Raw genomic sequence first — 14,699 nt, 5'->3', positions numbered from 1 at the left:
TATTCCAGGCTTTGGAGAAAAAGATGTGTCCCACTTCTGAGCAAAAACTAAAGAAATTATCACACCTCTTGCAGAAAATATGAGGAAAAAAGAAAAAAAAAAAAAAAAAAAAGGAAAAAAAAAGAAAAAAAGAAAAAAAAGAAAAAAAAGAAAAAAAAAAGAAAAAAAGAAAAAGAGAAAAAAAAGAAAAAAAGAAAAAAAGAAAAAAAAAAGAAAAAGAGAAAAAAAGAAAAAAACACGGTTGGAACAAAACAGATTATATTCTACAGCTGGCTAGGAGTCCTTTGGTCTGTTAAAAGAAAAAATTCTGGTGAAACTGAAATTGTCTAGCAGCAAATCATTCTAGCAGACAATTTCCAGCAACTTTCTGTGTTAGCTCTTGGGATTGTTTTTTCCTCAACTTGAAATCTAAAACAAAAATTTTTGCATAAGTGGAGTAGGAGTGAAAAAATGAAACTCCTGAGCCATGAGTACACAGGCATTGAGTAGATGCCACCTGAGTCAATAGAGAGTGCAACAGATGGGGGGGGGGGGTTAACATTGTTCTAGGAAATTAATCATTAATTTATTTTTTAAAGTCATCACCATAAATCTTCCCAGAGCATATTGTTACTCTGCCTGCTATGATTCACTAAGCTAGCACAGGGTGAGATCATTATCATTTCAGTTAGCATTTCTGAGGCTGCCAAGTATCCCCCAAGTGTTTCCTACAGCTGGGGACGCACACACCTTCCCTGGCACTGGCAGCCTGGGTAGCAGTAAAGCTTGAGGCTGCCTGCAAGCTTTGTGACCCCGCACATGGCATCAGCACCTGCGGAGACACACGGATTGGAAAAACCCTTCCCAGAGGTGGGCTACCACCCCAGCTTCCAGCTCCGGTTGTGGATTGCTAGGGCACAGCAGTTGCCGATGCCTTGTTATAAACTGGGGCTTTTCTTCTCCTTTTGGAAAGTCCCATATTGTAAAGCCCAAGGACAAAGCACACAGAGTGGGAGGCAGGTTACTAAAAATAACTTTTTTTTTTTTTTTTTCTATTTTCATTTTTTCTTTTTGGCGCAATTTCCTGGCTGTATTGTTGAAATAACATTGGAGTGTGATGTAGCAATAGGGCAGAGGGGAGCAGCTGAGAGTCAGAGATCCAGCAGCACACGTTTGTGTGGAAGAAAGGGAAAGGGCTGGCATGAAGGAGAATTGGTGAATTACCTAGCAAAAAAAAAAAAGCACTCAGCCTTTCCCTGTCCCCACAGCTGAGTGTGAGCATTGTTTCCCTGAGAGTCCTCTGGCACATGAAGGATGCCAACAGTGTGGAAAAAAAGTAAATAAATGCTGCAACCACACAATCATGGCATTTTCACTTCCTAAAGTGGGAGACAGAAATTCCCCCGGGTCATATGATCTGTGTTGAAATGGCACCAGGAAGAGCAGCAGCAGCAGTCAGCGAGTGCAGGGCGTCTCCATCTGTACAAAAGCCTCTCCTGCCTGAGCTGGAGGTCAGAGCAGCATAGGGATGTGTATGCATGTGCATACGTAGAGAGGCGAGGTGCAAATATCCTCCCAGCCGGATTTTCTCTTGCACAACCCTGATTCTGTGCAGCCCAGCAGACCTTTTATTTTCCCTCCGCCTCTCCACTTCAAGCATGCCTCCAGAGCAGAACTTCTGAAAACACCATTCCCTGCAGTGCCTCACTGGAAAAACAGCTCTTCTCCTTCCCTGAGAAGAGGCAAGCATCAGCAGCATGGTGGGGATGACGATGATGAGAACGTGGGTTGAGCCGGTGGTAGCGGGCTCCCAACTGGCCAGTGCCTTCTACGACACGGCGCTGCTGCTGGTGGTGAAGAACTACTACAACCAGACCAACTCAACTGCTCCCTCCCACTTAATGCAAGATGCTCAGCAGAAGGCTGTCTCTAATTTTTATATCATCTACAACCTCGTCCTGGGCCTGAGCCCGCTGGTGTCAGCCTACGGCTTGTCCAAGCTGGGGGACAAGGTTCATCGGAAGATCCCTATCTGCTTACCTCTTCTTGGCTACCTGGGCTCCAAATCTCTCCTGCTCCTCCTGATCCTGCTGGACTGGCCGATCGAGGTGATGTACGGGGCTGCTGCTTTCAATGGGCTAACGGGTGGCTTCACCACGTTCTGGGCAGGCATCATGGCTCTGGGATCCCTGGGCTCCTCTGAGAGCAGGAGGTCTCTACGGCTGATCATTATTGAGCTGGTGTATGGCCTTGCTGGCTTTCTGGGAAGCATGGCATCTGGCTACCTCTTTGTCGGCTTCAGCGACCGCTATCGAGAGGGCACTGTGCTGGTGAGCTGCAGCATCGCTTGCTATGCTTTCTGTCTCCTCTACAGCATTTTTGTCCTGATAGTCCCCAAGTCAGCACCCTCCTGCGCAGCCAAAGCCAAGGGTGTAGAGGAGGTTGGTGGCCAGGTACCAGCTTGCACAGGAGCAGCAGAGAGTGCTCAGCCTTCGGAGAGCAGCAGCAAAGCCCCAGTAACACCCTCAAAACTCATCATCATCCTCCTCTTTGTGGCAGCAATCCTCTATGACCTTGCTGTGGTGGGCGCCATGAATGTACTTCCACTCTTTTTGCTCAGGGAGCCTCTGAGCTGGAATGCTGTGCAGATTGGCTACGGCAATGCCGCCGGGTATGCCATCTTCATCACCAGCTTCCTGGGGGTATTCGTGTTCTCCAAGTACCTTAGGGACATTACCATGATCATAATTGGAGTGGTGTCCTTCACCATTGGTGTCCTCATCATGGCCTTCGTGCGGTGGACATTTCTGTTCTACATTGGTGAGTAGAGCTGGCATCAGTGCCCTCATCCTGCACCTCTCTCGTGCAGCACCCTACAACAACCTAAGGAGGCACATGCTCTTGCCAATGCTTGGTTTAAGGCTAATTAACTTGAAATTTGTCACCTGGTCATAATCCAGATCTGAGTGGGGGAAGAAGGCTCACAATGGAGGGAGGGGGGAAAGGAAGGAATTGTTGCAGGCTACCAGCACCAGCCAGCCATAAAAGCACCTGCATCTCATGAGGTAAGGCTTAAAGCTAAAATGGAAAAAAAAATGCCAAAGATTTCCTGTTAAGTGAATATCCTAAGATGTGATTTATTTTTGTTACATTAAGGTTTTTATGTCTGATAAGAAACTTAATAGCGAAACATTGGTGTTGCTCTAGCAACTAAAATATTACGGGAATGAACTATACAAATCTCACACTATATATAAATGACCAAGGGATGGGTAACAATAGATGTGGCAGCATCCTGTGACGAAGGAAAGGCAAGTTTATTTTTGGGAGATAGCCTCCACAAGAACACAGGAAGCCAAAAACCAAGAACAGCATCCCTTGTGGCAGTGAGATGGGTGATTCATACCTGACTAACCGAAAGAGTATCATACGTTGCATGGCTTTTGGGTCTTGTTTCTGAAAGTGAGAAAAAAAAAAAAAGTCTAAGAGAAATGAGCCAAAGAGGTTTTTCTGTTTGTGCCTACAGGAAAGAAGAAATCAAAAATTAAACAAGTATGCTCACAGTAGAGAGAGACTAAAATACTGCAGGCCAAAAGCACCATGAGATAAAACATGGTGTTATGAGTATACTGTTCTTGTCAAAGCTGTTAGCATAAGGTCAGACTTGCGTCATCCACCTCACTACCACAAAGGACAGTGCCCTCTAAAGATACAATGGGATTTGGGGCTGGGACCCAGAGGCCATGGCTGGCTGGGTCGAAGTGCCTCTGCTAGTTGCAGCAATCGGTGGCTTATCCACCACCTCCCGGATGAAGCAAGGAGCTGCACTCCTACTGAAGATCAGTACTAGTTTCTGAGGCTCAAGGGACACGACAAGGTGAAGCAAAGGCCCTGCCCAAGCCAGAGGCATGCAGCCTTCAAAAGCAGTGGTTGCTGTGCTATGAGACAGGGAGCAGCTACTGATGATAAGCACGTGTTCATTGCATTGCAGCACGGGCAGTGATGCTCTTTGCCCTCATCCCCTTGCCAACCATCAGGTCCATGCTATCCAAGCACGTTGAAGGATCATCCTATGGTGAGTACATCGGTTACCTCTCTGATCAAAAAGCTGTCAAATCCCTCCATTTGGGTACAAGAAAGTTAAGTTAGTGCTACAGCCTGTGCAATGCATCATAAAACCAGAACAGCTGGTACTGCAAACAGGGAGGAGCAGAGAAACTTGCAGGACCAGCCTGTCACGTCCAAACTTCTCCTCCCTAATTGCTTCATCATTTATCCACAAAATTTTCAGAACATGCTTCAAGAGATTACTATCAGTGTGCAGCTCAAAGGCAGGGAAAATAATATCTGAGGTACTGCTCAAAAACACAGTGCTCCAGGGAAAAACAAGGCAATGCTAGGCTGAAGCACAGTGACACTCACATCATTTATATTTGGCTTATTTTACTTCCAGTTTTCGGAAGAATGGATTTCTTTAATCTTTTTCCGTTACGGTCTCTAAATACGCTTCCAAGCTTTTCTTGGCAATTTGTTCCTGTCAGAACATAATTTAACTAACAAAGAATAAATTTTGCCTAAGAAAATGACCCTTTTTGTTCAAGAGGAGAAACAATTCCTAATTTTTCTATTAACTTTGCATTAGAAAATAATGAAATGTGTGTATTTTACATCATATTGGAAGCTACTATTTTTACTCCAATGGCTTCCTTTTACTCCAATTGCATCCTTTCCCTTCTGCCACATCTCAAAACCAGGAGCAGAATCTGTCCAGCTCACTGCTGATCAGGCTGCTTGTGCAGCCCCACTACAGTGTGGGGACACAGTTCCAGAGAGCTAACAGCTTCCAAGACAGTAGGTTAAAACCCCCACCTGACATCCAGTGCTACATTCATTTTTCCTCAACAGAGGGTTACCATGCAGCATTTTTTGTCTGGATAGCTTACAAATGCGATCGAGCAGATGTAGAAATTAACTTGCAGTGCTACTGCTCAATACCCAAGCTCACTATCCTTACATTGGAGAATAATATAACAAACAATCACATGAAAGCTGTGCTCTGTCACCAGTTCATTCTGACTGCTGTTGTTCCTCTGTAGCAAGCTCACATCCCTGCCACAAACCATGCAGCTCACACCCAAAATTAATCATGTTCTTCAGTCATTGAAAAATCAGCATCTTTTGTCTTTAACCTTCACCATAAGCTATGCATGCAGCACCTGATTGCATGAAAAGAGCAGTTCACAAACAGGACAGTGCAGCAGAGCAACATTGCCTCCTCAGCTGGTGGCCACTGGCACTGTGCATGTGGAGCAGGCTTCAAGGGCAGCAGGGTTGGTGCACAACCCTAAATGTGCTCCTAGTTTGCATGTTCCAAGAGGGATGAGTTGCCCTCTCTTTCCCCATTTACCATGGTATAAACAGAATGGTGCACTTCAGCAAAAATGGTTATTCCCAAGCTGTTCCAGCTGGGATTCAATTTCTCCCTTTCCTCCTCCATAAACATCACACAAATCACAGACAGTTCCCCATTCCAGGCACTATAACATTTCAGATCAATGGACAGCACTTCTGCACTATGGCAGAAGCAGCCCCTGCCTGAAATCTCTTACATCCTGAAGATGTTAACCCATAACTACTTTCCTATATCCTATGGAAATGAGCAGTTATTTCCCAGTTTATGGCTGCTCTTCCAAGCAGTAACCTCAACATCTAGACTGTTTAAGCAAACAGTTTTCAAGCTACATCTTTGTCCTATGCCTTAAAGAAGGAAGAGACACTCAATTCTGCTCCAGAACAACAGCAGAAACAAGCTCATGCAATCCATCACTCATTAAGCCATGACTGCATTGCTTTTCCAAGCCATGGTGGCGGTGGCACCTGAATGCTGAAGGGAGGTACCACAACAGTTTTTTTTTTCTTTTCTCCCTGATGATAAATGATGTTCTTGTTTTACAGGTAAGGTGTTTGTCCTGCTGCAGTTGTCCTTAGTCATCACAGGAGTAGTGACATCTACAGTCTTCAACAAAATCTATCAAAGCACACTGAACTGGTACAGCAGCTTCTGTTTCATTTTGTCTTTTCTAGCTGGCTGCCTCAGCCTCCTCCCTTTAAGGTAAGGAACAGGAATGGTTGTCTCTGAAGGGGCATGTTATGTTTTCTCCTTGCTTCATGTTTCTAGGTATTATGTGTACAATAAAGATTTGAAAAGGAAAAGTGGTTTTGGATTAAAAAAAAAAAAAAAAAAAAAAAAAGGAAAGGACTCAAAAAGTAAAACAAAAATTCTGTGGAAAAGAGGTGACAAGTACCAAGAAGGTTCAAAGAGTTAAGCTTTCAAGTGATATAGCCACTGTTTTTAATCTTCTTTTTGTTTGATGTATTATGAATTGCTTGTAGGAGGAATATTTGGCAGAGTTTAAGAGCTAATAATCCCAGGGGACAAAGCCTCTGCACAAATGCCGTGCTTGATATTGCTAAAATAGTACTAAGTAGAAAGAGGGAATAATCCCACACAAAGTAAAACATTTTTTTTTTTTTTTGAAAATCCATTATGGGTTACTTACTCATTGTGACAGAATAGTTTGAGTCTCCCTTGGGTGATTCTTTCAAAGGTAAATCATTATGATACAGTAAAGAAAATGGTTACTTTTCTGATCCAGTGAGATTGCCCAATTGTACAGCTACAGGGTGACTGAGAGTTAAAATTTTAAGAAGAAGTTTTAAGTGCAATCCCAGATAATTTAAAGAGAGAAATCTGAAACACCTCCACCTACTCTTCTGGAGTCTTTAAAGGATCTCCCTCTAAATATCCCCTTGCTCACCACCCCCTCCCCAAACCCCTCCAGCTGGATACATTACTAGAAACAGCAGGACCCCATGAAGATAATACAAAGTGTGATAATGCCAATATCTAATCTATGCAGTGATACTCTCATTCAGATGTAAGACAGCTAACATCTGATCCCAGATAGAACCCTTGTCAAGTTTGATTTCATTTTTTAAAGTTTCTCCTTGTATTTTCTAACTCATCATTTCTTAAACATAACCCTACTGTTTAACAGTGAGTCACTGCAAGCTGCTCAGCTGCTTTACCACACACACTCCCAGTACAAGCAGTCATTACAAGCACAAACACAGGTACTGGGAAAAAATATGTAAGATACAAGAAACACATTTTTTTTTTTTCAAGTGAGAACAGTCCATTACTGGAACAACCACCTCTGGGACAAGGTAGCATCCGCATCACTGGAGGTCTGCAAGACGTGGTTGAACAGGGTGCTAGATAATCTCACCTAGGCTCTCTTTTCCCTGTGAGAGATTGGACCTGATGGTCTTTTGAAGTACCTGGGTTGTACTGTGATTCTACAAAAACCTGAAAGGCAACAAATGGTGGCAGCTTCATGGCTTGTACATACAGTGGTAGCTTACAGAGAAGCTGGCTGATTCTCGAAGGGAAGTACATGAACACTCAGCTAGCTCCAGACACCACAGCAAAATTTAAGCTAAAGACTTAGTAAGGAACATGCAAACTGTATTTTGAGAAAGTAGTTTGGTAGCCCTCTTGTAATCAGCGTTTTTATTGTTCTTTACAGCATTGTGGCCATCAAACAACGTTCAACCACTGGCTCCTTTCAGATTCTCACCAAGTGACAGAAGCTTTACCACCGAAAGCATCTTTTGGTCTTGATCAGTTCCCTGAGCAATGCAAGTGGAAGGCTTCCAAGCATTTGTCCCTACCACTGCCTTCGTTACAGGAACCATCTCATCCATGTCTTCACCTCACAGCATGCCACAGTCCCTCAGCCACTGAGCTTTCCCAGGACAAAGAAGTTTGCCCTGTTATTTTTGCAGTACATTATTTTGCAGACAATATGCACCAGCTGCTGAACACCAGCAGTCTCCACAGCACCCTGCTTCCACTCCAGGCTACTTGGCCGTAGCGGAGACAGACAAGAACAAGGTAGAAGCGACAAGGGTGTTTCCAGGCACATCATCCAATTTAGAAGGGGAAAGCAAAGGATCAGCTGTAGTTCTTCTCGTCTCTTTGGTCTGAAACCTGAGGACAGTGCTGTGACTGTGGCTTTTGAGGCAGGTGTCCACAAGCAGCATGCAGTGTGTGCATGGTGGTCAGCAGGATGTGCCTACTTTCTGACACAAAGTATGGACAAGTGTGAAGAGTGTCAGCCCAGCTGACTTATCTTATGGAGAAGACTACTGAAATACAGAAAAAAACATGGTAAAAAAATTAAGGTACATTTTTGTAATCCCTACAATAAAAACACTCCTCAGTAGATGTTCACACCCCTAGAGCTTATATTGGCGATGGAACAAGCCTTTAAGGGAAGGATATTTCTTCAAATAAGATAATAAGTGGCACAGAAAATAAGTGTACACATAATTTCAATGGCAAAGGCAGAAAAAAAAAGAAGAAAAAAAGAAACACTAAATTCTAGGTAAATGAGTAATTTTTTAATACATTTATTGGTCCATTCCATTAAATTAATTGAGGTAAACAAATGGTGCATTTAAAAAAAATGTACACATGAATAGAGAATTACAAACAGTTTTACCTCGAAGTGTTTTTTCTCCATCAATACTAGTTCCATAGTAAACAATGCACAAAGTATATCTATACAGAGATATATGAAAGGGTATAGAAACATGCCAGCACCGTAAGTCAAGACAACATTCCGTAACCTGTGAGTCTGAACAAGAGCACAGCTGTCAGAGTTGGTTGAGTGCATGAAACAAGAGCCTTGCTCCAAGTTTTACACTGTTTAATGACCTAACTCACACAGAGACACATCTTTTCACAGCTTTCAGTTTGTTTTTTTGGTGGTACAAGGGTGACCTTAGGATGCAAAGTAACACGTTCCAGTGCATGGGCTTGCACAAGTCAGAAGTAGCACAGTTGGGGCAACAAGTCAGCACCAGTTCAGTCATCAGCACTGACTCCTTGAACAAGGAGAGAGGTGGGAACCAGGTCAAAGCCAGACTGCTTTCACCTGCACTGCTGGCCTCCAAACCTTGAGGAGTGACAGATCAACACATCACACAGGAAAGGAGAACAAGGACAGTGCTCCTTTATTCTCATGTGCTAAAGACTAAAACCTTTGGCTGTTCTCTGTTGCAAGACTGTCCTCTGCAATCCGTGCCCCTGTGTGGTGGGAGAGTGGCACTGGCCCAAGCTCTGCTGCCTGATCCAAAGAGGTGGACACATAACCCAGCAGCAGAGTTCAGGAAAGGATTTAGCTTCAAAGTGTAGAGTACCAAGGCCTTCAAAGTAATCCAGGACAGTGAGTAACCTTTAAAGTTTTAGCATACCACTTGCATAAGGGCGATTTATTTATGCCTTTTCAGAAAGTGCATTACCTTCTGGACAAGTACTGTGCCTCAGCCACACAACCTTAAAACTATCCCAGTTCATTACTGAGTACTGGTACAAATCAGAGACCCCAGCAAGGCTCTGAAGTGCTGTGTGGAATTAAGCATCACCACTTCCTTCTTTATACTGGTTAAGCAGCACCCCCAGAAACTTTAAAATGCAACCTTCACAGTCCCAGAAGGTAAGTTCATTACTATTATCCCCAGTTTTACTTCACTGAAATAAATTTGGTAGCAAGTCTTCTATCCCAGAAAGTGATCCCATTTTCCCAAATTATTGGTTATTTTCTAGTGAAAGGCTAACATACTAAGAAAAAGACTGTTCTACGATCAGATTTTAAGAAGACTGAACATCTAATAAGCTACTTTAGTCTACTCCTGTCTACACCATTTGCTTAGTGGTTATCAGCACCAGTGTCTTAGATTTCAAACAGTCTGCAACCTTGTGCACAATTACTTAGGTTTTAACAAAATCGTGCCTCCTGTTACAAGAGCAGTCCCTGCTGTGCTCTGAGGGAATTCTGTAATTGGAAGCTGCAGGATGTGACCTGAAGCAACATGCACCACGAAGAGGCTGTGCGGATCCACCACCACAAGGCTACCCCACAGCACATCTGCAGGACCATCTCTGCCACTCTGCGGAAGTTTCTTTTTGGCTTAGCCCACTGTGCTACCCTTAGCGTTTTGCCAGTGCAACAAAAATCCAAGCAGACAACTTTGAAGAATCCATAGTTTATTCTTTGTTAAAGCTCATGTCTGAAGAGTTAGTATCTTTAGGGCTAACACTCATCACCATTTCATTTTTCAACAGATACCTGAAAAAGCCACGATGTTTCAACATTTGTTTATTGCAAGAGTCAGAACCTGATAAAAACACGTATGAACAATGCACAGCTCCTTACTGAGTACAAAAACAAGATCGCAGTGCTTGCTTTGTTGTGCTGGTGCCAGTTGAGAGAAGAAACAAACACACTAGAAGTTATGCAGGAGTAACCAGGACAGTGGTGAATTACGCATCCTCTGAGAGGATCTTGGTTTGGCTGTGGGAAGCCAAGCTAATTTAAGAGCTGTTGAAGGACCCTCATCTTAAGTAGGTTCATTGGAAGGGTGCAACTACTTTTATCATGATTTCAGTGCATGCACAGAAGGTGACCATAAGTGACCGAACTCTCAAGACAGTACCCAAAAGATAAAGCTCCTGCCCTACTCCTGCTTCCCTTCCCCAACATCTTTTGCTTTTCACACTATAAAGGTTTGGGTACTTCAGAGAGAGACACCCACCACATAAGGACTACACAATAACATGTCAGAGTTTCACCAACACCTCAGATCTTAACCTCACACAAACACCAATTAATTAAGAGCACTCTTTACACCTTTAAGGAGTTTCCTGCTATTTTGCAGTTCTCCCTTTCTGCACTGCTGCCACAAACCCCAGTCTCTCCCACAGTTACCCAGTATTTACAGCAACAATTCTTTTTTTTTAATAGAGACTCCACAGTGACCCATAGGAGCTAAAAGACCCACCCCTACACACTCGTCTTACACTACAGCAATTCTTGCAGAGGACTTCTCTTTTGAACATAAGTTTTACTTCCTCCATAGATGTCTGAGAAGTTTTACTTTCCCAGATAATATAAGAAATCCTGTTTGTGACCACAGCCTGAGGTGCATGTTCCAGCCTTTCCTCCAAATTAGCTTGTAGGTGCTACAGAGCCACATATTGCAACCAGGAAGTGTAAAGCATGCTTGCCTTTCAACAGCTCAATCAGAAAGAGATTTATCTGAAATCAACACATACTTTGGTCTCGTAGTAGTTGAGAAACCACGATGCACAATCAGCAGCATCATGTTAAAGAAAATCTAAGCTGATCTTGAACCACTCCAGCAGTAACTCATGTAAACTTCACTTGGAACTCCCCACTGCCCCTTGCACTTCTCATGAACAGCTGTGATGTCCACTCCTACATTCCCCAGAACCAAGCCACATTTCAGTTTGACACAACACTAAGTGGGAACGGGATGTCAGTGTTGTAAGGTATCAGACGAAACCTATGCACCTGCAGGAAAACGACACTCTCTCCACTCATCTTGCACATTTTTGATGACGTGGAAGAAAGAACGTCTCAATACAAGTTCAAATTATGCATTGCTTGACTCCCAGTCATGTTGCAGAGTCAACTGAAAAGCTTCAGTTACCACACAGGCACCAGCTCAAAAAAGCATGATGATCTGTATGTGGGAAATAGGGAAGACAGCAATTGACTGTAACCCTGAAGGTCAAACTGTAAAGTGTTATGCATTTAGAAGTGTTTATTTTAGAAGGGAGAGATTGAGGAAGACACTAGTTTACTGCTTCAAGATGATCTCTTTAAGCATTCCCCTTGCACAGCAGGAGTGGTTAGTTGTTCCAAACCTAACAGCAACTTAGAGATCTTTACACCACAGAAGTGTACATCAGTGAGCTGTGAACTTAAAACAGAAAACACAGTTTGGTTAACTACCAGAGAACCGTCAATGGAAGTTGAGTCAAAAAGGAAAAACCCCTTAAATGTCTTAAACCTGGCTTTTGCACCTGGAGGGTATTACCTCATTAGCCCAACAGCAACCACATTGCACCAATAACTCACCGTGACAGCTGCTGCAGAGCCACCGTGCTGAGCAGGGGAGTTTCAGGCAGACTTGGTGTTTATGAAGGGACAAAGTGCAATCCAGACTAGTGTACCTGACAGGTAGCCACAGGAGAACACAGAAGTTGCATATACCCGGTAACCTTTCAGATTCTTCACAAGAACGTTGCCAGAGACCAAGCAATCACTCACGTTTAGCAGTAAGCACTCCATGTTATTTATTCCCCCAAATCCCAACACTACCCTGGTATTAGCTTCCTCACTTTGGATGGATAAAAGGAGTTTTATCTGCATGCTGTTAAACCATGACTCTGAAACCCATTGTGAAAGCATTCCTCTACTAAGGCCATTAACACTAAGCAGGCATTTATTTGAGGCTGGACTGCAAGAGAAAAGAGAAGGGACTTGCAGAAGCAGTTACATTTCTAAGGGCCAATAAAAACTACTAGGAAAATAGATCTGTACCAAAAGAAGTCTTAAAAGACTTGCCATGTGGTTCGGTAGAGAGAGTTCTGGACACTATGTGTACCTGATAGGGTACCTATCTACCCCCACGGACCTGTTTAAGGCAAGTTTCACACACACAATGACGCTTGCTGCAGGCAAGCATTTGACACTTTTTGGCTTTTGATTGCTACTGAAGAAAAAGGAAAAAAAAAAAAAAAACAACAGGGAGAGAAAACAGTTCTACCTTCTTTACCACAGCAGGCACCTGAAGTAACCAAGCCCACAGAGGCTGTAGTTCAGGAAAAATGAAACACAAAAGAAATCGTAGCATGGTTCAAGAGAATTCTACCATGCAACTTCCAGAGCTACCTTCAGAAAAAACATACCAAAAACTCGTATTTGTTTCCACCATTCCCGTAAGCCCTGAAAGGCCGCTGTTCAATTCACTCCCAGACCCAGGCTGATTTTGATCCCCACATCGGTCACAAGTACACTTCAGCCAACTGACATTACTTCATAATCACCAAGGTAAACAAAGATACTCAGTATGAACCAACAGCATGCCACACTCACAAAAACCACAGTTCATGCTTGTATCACAGGCTATGTGCAGGTGGTGTCAGTATGCTCTGTCTAGGACCAGCCCAACTCCCACACAGAAAAGTCTCCAGAAACCCTTTAACGGGAGCATACGTCGGTGGTAGCAAACCAGAAAATATTCAATCCCACTCTTTCCCTCTCCATCCAAAAAAAGAGATAAGGATTGGTTAGGGGGTACTGTATCATGGGAACTATTACCTTTTCAGCAAACAAAACAGAAAGGTAATAAAGATGGCATTTGGCACCTTGCAGTAGAGTTTTATTTTCATCTTTTTAGTGTTCTACTCATCAGTTCCTTCCAGACTAAAGAGGTAAGTTTTATGATCCCCATGCACTTTCACTATAAGCCCCATATCACTCCATAGGATAGAGAAGGAACCATTCAAGATAACTCAAAAAGATGAAACATACCCCAGTTTAAACAGAAAATGAGGAAAAATTCAAATAGTTTTCAGAGGGTCTGTTCCAGCTTCAGCACAGCTGGCTTTTCAGTTAACGTGACAAAGAAGAGTCCTTCACACAGTTCCAGTATGTCTAGTGGTACTGAGCACGGGAGTGCTAGGCTGTCCATGAAGGTACTTCTCATTTGGTCTCTGGCTTGTCTTGCAATAGTGGTATAATTGACTCCCACGCCGTAAGGCACTGAAGGAAGAACCAAAGATTAAAAATGCAGATGGTGTATCAGCCCTTGTAATTTTTGACCCCCCTCTTTCCATACCAACAGAGTGCAAGTTCAGAAAGGCTAGCAGAATCTTTATTGATTATTTCATGAGGAAAAATGCAGAAGCTCAAACAGCAAGAGAAGTGTTCAGAAAGAACAGCTGCGATTTACAAACAAAAGAAGCAAATTAAAGCTTTCCAAAATCATCGGCTGGACCAAGCTATTAAGAATGCATCAGAATACCTACAGTTTTCAAATATCAGCTGGATTCTTCTGAAGCGAAGGACACAGCTTTCAGCTAGGCAGACAATCTGTTTCTTGTAGAAGTTCGCATTTGTGGTCTGACTGTGGGAGGGCGCTATTTTGGACACAATAGCAGCTATTATAGCAGCAGCCCAGCAAAGTTATTTGCAAAATCTATGCAGTTAAGGCAGGTAATTCAGAGGCACTGTGTACCCCAGTACATCTCAGGGACTTGACTATACTTCGTGGGACTAACTGTTTATTCTCTGGTATAATAAAATAAAAGCAAAGCCTAGTTTCTGTGCTAGTACAAGTGCTCTCAAGACTTTGGAGTAATTTCCTCAGATGTGTATACTTAATTCCAGGTCTTCTGCAATGTGTCTTTACTGTCTTCCACCAATGGAGAGCCCAGGAGTCAAAATGGGCACAGACCATGGACTACATTTTATTAAACACTGGGAAAGGTCAAATTCATCACCAGCTCTTATATCCACAAGTCACTGTTGTCAAGCATCACCTTGATAGATCTTGTTGATAGTACTGAAAATGAATAGAGTGTTTCTAGCTGTGTACCCTATAGAGATTAGACACTTTCCTACCAATAAGTTTCTTTGCTGCAGCCAAGAGCAAAACTGAAGGGATACTACTAGATGTTCAGTGCAGTCTTTAATACCACAGCAGTCACAAAACAGGGAAGAAAGCCGGGTGAAATGAAGTTTGCATGGTTAATTACGAATTGTTGACAGGACAGACATTGA

At 43.1% G+C, this 14,699-nt stretch overlaps 2 protein-coding genes across 2 annotated transcripts in view; one reads left to right on the top strand and one right to left on the bottom strand.

The window, feature by feature from the left end:
• Window positions 1–1,736: 1,736 nt before the first annotated feature.
• On the top strand, window positions 1,737–7,626 carry SLC46A2 (solute carrier family 46 member 2; the record flags this gene model as incomplete). The annotated part of the gene is made up of 4 exons (XM_084304995.1): window positions 1,737–2,799; window positions 3,971–4,054; window positions 5,935–6,091; window positions 7,569–7,626. The coding sequence occupies 4 exons, from the start codon at window positions 1,737–1,739 to the stop codon at window positions 7,624–7,626; spliced, it is 1,362 nt and encodes a 453-aa protein (XP_084161121.1).
• Window positions 7,627–13,109: 5,483 nt separating this feature from the next.
• Window positions 13,110–14,699, bottom strand: part of SNX30 (sorting nexin family member 30) — a 48,002-nt gene continuing 46,412 nt past the window's right edge. Inside the window, exon 9 of the mRNA XM_084305441.1 lies at window positions 13,110–13,679. Within this exon, the coding sequence (XP_084161567.1) occupies window positions 13,620–13,679 (60 nt within the window). The 3' untranslated portion in view covers window positions 13,110–13,619. The remainder of the gene's footprint in view (window positions 13,680–14,699) is intronic.

This window comes from Netta rufina (assembly GCF_964035555.1).
Source record: "Netta rufina genome assembly, chromosome: Z".
Lineage (NCBI taxonomy): Eukaryota > Metazoa > Chordata > Aves > Anseriformes > Anatidae > Netta > Netta rufina.
Note: the sequence above shows the minus strand (reverse complement) of the source record. Positions and strands in the feature narration are given on the sequence as shown.